General features: G+C 44.4%; 1 protein-coding gene across 1 annotated transcript in view; it reads right to left on the reverse strand.

Moving 5' to 3' along the window:
* Positions 1 to 8,827, reverse strand: part of LOC109923880 (myosin heavy chain, cardiac muscle isoform-like) — a 73,125-nt gene that overhangs the window by 11,792 nt on the left and 52,506 nt on the right. Inside the window, exons 24-28 of the mRNA XM_048608495.1 lie at positions 8,018 to 8,144; positions 6,924 to 7,042; positions 2,665 to 2,861; positions 1,493 to 1,842; positions 619 to 743 (exon numbers count right to left, since the gene is read on the reverse strand). Coding sequence (XP_048464452.1) covers positions 619 to 743; positions 1,493 to 1,842; positions 2,665 to 2,861; positions 6,924 to 7,042; positions 8,018 to 8,144 — 918 coding nt within the window. The remainder of the gene's footprint in view (positions 1 to 618; positions 744 to 1,492; positions 1,843 to 2,664; positions 2,862 to 6,923; positions 7,043 to 8,017; positions 8,145 to 8,827) is intronic.

Genomic DNA, 8,827 nt, shown 5'->3' on the forward strand with positions numbered 1-8,827 from the left:
ATGTAGAGAAAGGTTTACTTCAATGGAAAATGCATGACAGTGCATCATGGAAAAACGAGCAGAGGGATCTGTGTATCAGTAGATCACTTTTTATATATCATCCTAAACCTAAATTTAGACTTTGGTAGCAATACATAGTGAGTAAACACATTGGTCAGTTGTGAGAAACTGTGAGAAATTCTGTAAAGCTTTAACAATAAAAGGTTAATTTGTCGCAATTTGTTTGTTGTTGCCCTGTTTTCTGTGAGGGAAGGTGATGTTTGCTCTAAACGGTGTCTTTAAAATGTGCCTGACAATGAGCATTGTTTTCTCCCTCTTGGTCTCCATGTCTCTGATCTTCCTACCGACCTTCCCTTCAGCCGCCTCCCATTCCTTAGGAAGTGGGCAATCCGGTATTTGCCTTTCTTGATGATATTCACCAACAATCTTTCCCGCTGCCATCTTGACTTCTTTGCTCATTTGTCTCTAATTGACCTACTCCATCAGTCTCCACAATCTCAATTCACAGCGCTCTGACCTGTGATTGTCCTCAAGTCCCAGATTTGAGATTCAGTCCCATACACGAGGCAGTGTTGAGCACTTTCTCCTTTTATACCAGCAGCTCAGGCTTGCACCTACCTCTGCCTCTGCCAATGCACCCTGCACCTCGCTCTTCTCCTGTTCCAGGTTCTTCTTCACTTTCTCCAGCTCATGGACGGTTTTAGTTCCTTCACTGATCTGGTCAGTCAGGTCTGTGATCTCATCTGTCACAAGAAGAAACAGAATTTAATCTGCCTTGATTCCCTCAGCAATGATATCAGTTCTAGGTCCACTTCAGAGATAACAGCCCAAAACCAAGACCAACCCATTCAGTGATTTGCCAGTGAAAGAACACTGTTGTACCAAGCTGCTGGACCTAGAGGGTCCCACATTATGAAGGAAGAAGTATTAAGCAAGCATCACACAGAGTATTGTTCCTGAAGATGCAGCACTCCCTCAGCGCTGACCCTCCGACAGTGCGGCGTTCCCTTAGGACTGTTGAGTGATTTTAAAATATCGATCTGTATAAATTATTTCATTAATACAAGGACTGATGCTTTGCCTTTCACAAATGGAACGAAGAACTGAATAAGAATTGTTTTCTGCCAATTATTTAAGAACAGTTGGTTTACATTTGACAATTTAAATTAATTAAAACTTACATCTGTTTACATGCCCTGCAATGGAATCCTGCTCCTTGTTGCTGTCTAATTTTGTCTGTTTTTCTGTTATCCGTTCTTGCATCCAGGTTCAAATGGCAAGCCCAATGTAATTGCCAAACTGTAATTATATCTTCCTAATCTAAAGGAAACACCGAAACTGGTGTCTAATGCCCAAATTTCACCCAAAAACTTCTCCTGTTCTTGGCCTCCAGATGCCCATTGCCTTGTGGGAATGGTAGGTGCAGTGAGGTCTATAGAAACTGAGGTATAGGGGCTGTGTCTCAGGTGTGGACAATTAAACATTAATATACCTTGAAGGTTCTTGTTCTCTCGTTTGAGAGTCTCCAAGTGGTCCAGTGACTCCTCATAGGCATTCTTCAGTTTAAAGAGCTCAGTGCTCAGGCTACGAGCTTCCTTCTGTGATGCCTCCAGTTCAGCCTGAGCCTCCTCAAATTTCTGCTTCCAGTCAGCGATCATCTTGTCAAAGTTTCGTTGCTTCTTGTCAAAAGCCAGAGCAGCTGAGTTTGCTCTCTCCAGGTCGATCGTCAAGTCCTCAATTTCTGTCTGCAGCCGATGTTTTGTCTTGTCCAGTGAGGAGCATTTGGCGTTTACTGCTTCCACAGACTCCTCTGCTTCTTGGAGACGAATCGCCAACTTCTTCCTTTTATCAAAAAATCCAGCAAAATCTAATCAGTTCCTCAGGAACATTACTCAATTCAGGCAGACAGTGACCCATCAAACACTCCCAGGGACAGGGACAACACAGGCTTAGACACGGAGTAAAGCTCCCTCTACACTGTCTATACATTGAGGAGTTCAGTCCGTGTTAGGAGATACAGTGTTTAAATCATTCAATCATTTTAACTCAAGCTGCACGGAATTCAAAGTAAACTTTTAATTTTCTGTTTTCAGGTCACGGTGTAACTATGGTCCTAGAAAAATAACAATCACTGTGAAGCATGTCATCGTGAACAGAGAAAGTTTGGAGGGAGTTTATTGGAAGAATACCAGCAATGAAAGGATTTCCATGGCAGGGAGACTCTGAAATACTGAAATACTCTGCTTTAAAAGCACATTTAGGAGGAGTTTGTCTGAGCTGTTGAAAACTATGCAGGTTATTGACTGGGTGATTAGGGAGAAAGGGTTTCTATTGGAGGAGAGCCTGGAACCAGAGAAATACAAGTTCCTCAAAGTGACTGGTAAAGGAACATGGCAGGGCTTGAGATTTTATTTTACAGCATGCTGCCTGAAAGGGAAATGGCAGCAGATTCAGCCATTTCTCTCAAATTAGAATTGGATAAATAGTTGAAGGAGAAGTATTGGCAGACTATGGGCATAAATGGGGGTTGGAGTTTGCTCTCTCAAAGAGCCTGCACATGTACGATGGGCCAAACAGCCTCATTCCCTTTCCTATCTTGATTATATATATATGAAGTAATTTGAAGTGTTCCTGATCCATGTTAAAGATTGTCACTATACATACTTGGCTTCTTCCAGTTCCTCTGTCCTCTGGATTGCATCGGTTTCATATTTGTTACGCCATTGGGCCACCTCAGCATTTGCCTTGGACAGCGCCCTCTGTAGTTCAGCCTTTGCCTCTTGTTCCTCCTCATACTGTTCTCTCAGAAGGTCACAGTCGTGTCGTGAAGCATGCAGAGCATGAGCGAGAGCATTCTTGGACTTTGACGGAAGCACAAACAATGAATTATTATGGTCTGTCCTATAATTCTGGTTTGTTCATTACACCATGACTTATTGAAGCTAAGGTGGCCTTGAAACCAAAGAGAGTATAAACTAATCACCTTTCCTGGAAGCTTAGTGCTTATGTCACTGGACTGGTACTGTTTTAAAGATCAAGAGCTGATCCACTGCTCCCTCAGCATAGCCACTGGATTGCAAAGAGGACAAACTGACCAGTGATCCTAGTCCTGAGCATTACTCTGCAACTCCCAGTTGAAGTGAGACTGTGTAGTTTGTGAATGAGGATGGAGTGGGTCCCAGCCACCTCACACTTTGGGTCACCACTCAAAGTTCATTGTCGGGGCACCTTGGAATTAAGCCAAGTTTACAAAACTTGCCTGCCAACCTGGGGAATATTGCCCAATTAATTGTCTGTTTTCAGGAAATAAGTGGAGAATTTGAAGTGATCTGGAGATGGTCCTTCTTTAACCATCTGCCAGGATACTACATCAGTCAGTCAATGTACCTTTCTGCTGAGTAAAGGCTCCACTCTTCTCCATTCCCTTTTTCCCCTGCACAGTGCCCTCTCGTCACTTTCGGAGGAGACAGTGACATACTGGCATTTTCACGTGACTACTAATCTACAGACCCAGGTTCAAATTCCAAGAAAATCTGGAATGAAGGGTCTATTGATGACTATGAAATTGTTGTTGATTGTTGGAAAAACCCATCTGATTTGTTAATGTCCTGTAAGGAGGGAAATTGTTCTCCTTACCTGGTCTGGCCGACATGTTACTATAGACCCACAGCAATGAAGTCAATCCTCAACTATCGTATGGGCAATTAGGGATTGGTAATAAATTCTGACTCAGCCACTGACATGCATACCCCATGAATAAATTAAACAAAACGCCCTTATTTGGAAGAGCTACATATCTGATGGAGACCTTATTTAGCTTTTCCTCGGTAGATCTGGCTAGAATACAGCAAGTGCCATTAGGCCATGCTGTCCTCTGCCAAATCTGACAGTACATCGGGAACATACTAAAGAGCAAAGATGCCTGCTAAGAAAGCAAAATCCTGTAGGTGCTAGAATTCTGAAACAAACACAAAGAATGCTGGAGAAACTCAGCAGATCCAGCAGCATCCATAGAGAGAGAGACAGACAGAGTTAATGTTTTATTTCTGGTATGAAACTTCTTCAGGTTTAGATTCTGAAGCACTACTGCTCTTGTCTCCGGAGATGATGCCAGAATTACTCCATGTTGTTGAGTATTCTTCCCTCCTTCAACTTGTCTTCAACAACAAACTTTTGGCCTTCTTAGCTGCTACGGCTACAATAATCCATTCCACTGGCTCTGCCACTTTCCTCCCTATATCCAACCTTTTTTCAAATTCTTCTTTTGTGAGTATTGAGGGCATGACCTGTATTTATTGTCTGTTCCTAACTGCCCTTGAACAGAGTGGCTTGCTTTAAGCTGACAGAATATCCAGTAAGTACCCCCTATGCATTAGTCTAGAACCTTCAGCTTTCTCATTTCATGTTTTCTTTATGCTTGCCTTCTCCAGGAACCCAGTTCTCTTTCTCCCAGGCCATTGCACTGTCTACACGGAAGACCTGCAGCTTGTTCCTCATCTGCATGTTAGCAAACAATGTATAATTTCAAAGCCCATGTCGTAACTCTTCTTAAAAATGTGTTTAAAATACTGCTAGAATATCACCCATCTTCAGTCTTTGATGGTTGACCACACCATTATCCTCCAGCATCTCCCTGTCGCCCAGCTGTAGGGAAGTGCTCTCACCCAGTTCCATTCCTCTCTGTTGAGGTTGGTTGGCTCGCCGAGCTGGTTTGTTGTTCCACAGACGTTTCATTACCCTGCTGGATAACATCATCAGTGCAGCCTCCGATGAAGGGCCGTTGTGTTTTCCCGCGTGTTGTTATTTAAACTCTGGTGTCCGTTGAGCTGGATTACCTCACTTCCGGTTTTCCTTCGTAGTGGGGTGTATATGGGGTCGAGCTCTGTGTGTTTATTGATGGCTATCTTCATGGAGTACCAGGTTTCCAGGAACTCCTGTGACTGTCTCTGCTTAGCTTGTGCCAGGATCCTGGTGTTGTCCCAGTCGAATTGGTGGTTCTCCTTGTCCATGTGGATGGAGATAGTGAGTATTGGTCATGACTTTTTGTAGCCAATTGATGTTTGTGTACCCTTGTTAATTTCCTTCATCTTTGTCCGATGTAGTGTTTGTCACAGTCTGTGCAGGGAATCTTGTATATGACATTGGTCCTGTCCATACTGGATAGTGGGTCTTTGGTTTGGGTGAGTAGTTGGCGTAGGGTTGATGTGGGTTTGTGTGCTACTCTGATGCCCAATGATCGTAGGAGTCTTGTGGTCAGTTTAGACGTGTTCCTAATGTAAAGGTAGCGTGATGAGTGTTTCGGGGCATGTAGTATCTTCCTGGTGTTGTTTGTGTATTAGGCATCTTCTGACCCAGGTATTCAAAGATAATGGATACCCGAAAAACTGGGTCAGAAGATGCCTATTACACGAACGACACCAGGAGGATACTACACACCCCGACACACTCATCACGCTACCTTACATCAGGAACACATCTGAACTGACCACAAGACTCCTACGACCACTGGGCATCAGGGTAACACACAAACCCACATCAACCCTACGCCAACTACTCACCCGAACCAAAGACCCACTACCCACTATGGACAGGACCAATGTCATAAACAAGATTCCCTGCAGAGACTGTGACAAACACTACATCGGACAAACAGGAAGGAAATTAACAACAAGGGTACACGAGCATCAATTGGCTACAAAAAGACACAATTAATACTCACTCATCTCCATCCACAAGGATAAGGAGAACCACCAATTCGACTGGGACAACACCAGGATCCTGGGACAAGCAAAGCAGAAACAAGCACGGGAATTCCTAGAAGCCTGGTATGCCACAAAGAAAGCCATCAACAAACACATAGAACTCGACCCCGTATACACTCCATTACGAAGGAAAACCGCAAGTGAGGTAATCCAGCTCAACGGACACCAGAGTTTAAATAACAGGCGGGAAAACACAACAGCACTTCATCAGGGGCTGCACTGATGATGTTACCCAGCAGGGTAATGAAACGTCTGTGGAATTACAAACCAGCTCGGTGAGCCAACCAACCTCAACGTCCACAACCCAATCTACAAATCTATTCCATTCTTCTCTGTCCAATTGTAACCAGAGAATAAAATGATTTCTCTTCCTGTTTCTCATCCACATTCTGCTCTGCAGTGCCATCATTTAAATCCAGTGACAGTTTTCACATCTACATTGACAATTCCCACATCACCACCTCCCTCATTCCTCCACTGTCTTACATTATGATGCTCTGGATAAGCAGAACTTTTCTTCAAAAAGATACAGCTGAAGCCATTGTCTTCAGTGTCACCATAAACTCAAATCTCAAGCTACCACTCCGTCCTTTTCCCTGGTCACAGTTAAACGCCAAACCAGATTTCCCTCAATGTTTGGCCCCAAACTGAGCAGCTGACCCTATTTCCTCTCTATCATTAAGGCCACCTTTCTCCAGGTCTGTAATATTCTCTCTTCTCCCCATGCCCAGATCATCCCAAGTCCCATTCCCCTATCACCCCACCACCCGATGGATTTTGATCTACTTTAGCAGCTGACTGAGCAGTATTTCAATTCTCAATATCCAATCTCTCCATTGCTGCATCCTCACCATCTCTACGAACTTCTGCAGCCCACAGCCCTCTGTAAACTGTTTCTTTGGCCCCTTGTCCATTGGCTACTCCATTTGCTTCATCACTAAATGCTGTGCTTTCAACTCCCTGGACCCCAGGCTCTGGAATTTCCTCCCTAGACTTTTCCACATCTCTACCTTGCTTTCTTCCTTTAAGACTTTTCATAAAACCTGTTTCTTTGACCAGGTTTTTGGAAACCTGTCTTAATTTCAGTCACAATGTCCTTTTTCACTGATTGAGTTCTTGTGGAGTATCTTTCTGAAATAAAGAGGTGAAGATGTTACGTACTTTGGTCTCTTCTTCCAGTTGTCTTCTCAACTCTTCAATACTTTGTGTGAAGGACACCTTGCCACGGCTTAACTGGTTAATGAGAGCTTCCTTTTCTTCCAGTTGCCTGCTGTACTCCCCTGATGGTGATCATAGAACAATCTTAGAAACATTTACACCTGTCATAAATCAGGGCTTAAATATCCCCCTTTCTCTCTCTTATGACCCCATCTCTTGTCGGGACATGTTACAATGACTGTTGTAGAAATACTCCCCGTAGTACAGAGATTCCGACACCAGCCCCCACCCCCAACTTCTCTGGAGGTGGGGTCATGGTCACTACTTACTTGATGTTATTGAGATGAAGTAGAAACAGTCATGTGAAAATTCATTCTCCTGGCCCGATGAGATCTCCTGGGAAGTGGGAGGTCAGGGTGGAGGGAGGGGAGATGGTGAGCTGTGAGAATCCAGGGGGAGGGAGGGAGTTCACTCCCCAGGCCCTGTTCAGTCCATTCCTGTCAAGGTCAAGGGCCTATCTTCCTGTTCCATCCCAGCGTTGCCATCTCCCTCCTGCCCTAGCAGCTCCCCACCATTAACAATTTTAACTGTTTACTGAACAAGGAGAGGAACTAATTCAGGGATGTAAGTGTGCCAATAACACTGGGGCGTAAATGGGATTTTTACCAGATTCTAACCAGGGATTTCTCACCAGGGCAATGAAGCAGAAAGAGGAATCTGGGCTAAATAGACAAATCATCCTAGCGGCCATTCTTTCTGTTCCTGGAATCCGTCTCCAATGCCCTGCACTGACCACAGAGCCACTCTCCACCACTGCCCATTTCCTGCTGTATATGTGGCATCAACTCCCTCATCACCGTAACTTCCTGCAGGCTCCTCCCCCTCATTCTCTTTCCCAAATACTTTGCCTCTCTGACTCCAACCTCCTGTGCTCCCCACATCCACCTGAACTGAGGGAAATGAACGGAGATAAAATGAGGGCTAAAATCCCACTTACCTCTCCACTCACCAGTTCACTCTGCCTGTCTCTGTTCTGCCCTCCCTCTCCCTTTTCCAACATCCCCCACCCCCACTCCCTCCTGATCTCTGTTCCATACCGTTCTGACTCTGCAGTTTGGCTTTGTGTGAAGCTAGATCCGCCACTTGTCGCTGAAGTTCTCCAACTTTGGTATTTGCTTCATTTAGTTGATCTTCATACGTTCTGCACAACTTCTCCGAGTTGGCCTGTAACACCAAGAGCACTGAACTCAATCATTTATTCTTCACATTGCTATCAAACTACTTAGCAAGGCACTAAGGAACATCTTTTCTGGCTGGATTTGGTACCTTTGACTGGATCAGTCAGGTGGGGAAGCAGAGCGTGTTTTCCAAGATGTTTGAAGTCTTGGTTTCTGTCTCTGCTTTGGGTTTAAAAACTGGCACAACCTTTGACCTTTCCTCAGGCCTGCTTTCATTGTTGATAAACATTAATCCCCAGTGGCATTTTTGCCACAAAGGAGACCCATGTCGCTGATGAAAGGTCACCATCTTGAACTATTCCGTCCACAGACACTGTGCAAATGTTCAGCAGTTTCTGGTCTTAATTTCAACTCAGAGAGCTGACAAAAAACAAAAGGAGGTCAAAACTATAGAGAGGTGTATGAAATAATGGATATTCTTGTTTGTAGATGTTCCAAAAATCATTGTAAAGTTGGTAAGAGTTAGGGTGATTCTTGACAACACTTTTAGTATAATTGTACATGTGAGGGTTATAATGGAGCAGACCTCCCACAGTTTGGCTCAGTGTGACTCCATTTTGTGCCTCAGACTTTGTGTGACCCCAGGAGAAGATTTCCTGGAATTAAGTTGTCGTCGTCGTCGGGGGAGGGAGTCGTCAAGGTGTTGTTGTTGTCGGGGGAGGGAGTCGT

The sequence above is a fragment of the Rhincodon typus genome, chromosome 19 (assembly GCF_021869965.1).
Source record: "Rhincodon typus isolate 14 chromosome 19, sRhiTyp1.1, whole genome shotgun sequence".
Taxonomy (NCBI): domain Eukaryota; kingdom Metazoa; phylum Chordata; class Chondrichthyes; order Orectolobiformes; family Rhincodontidae; genus Rhincodon; species Rhincodon typus.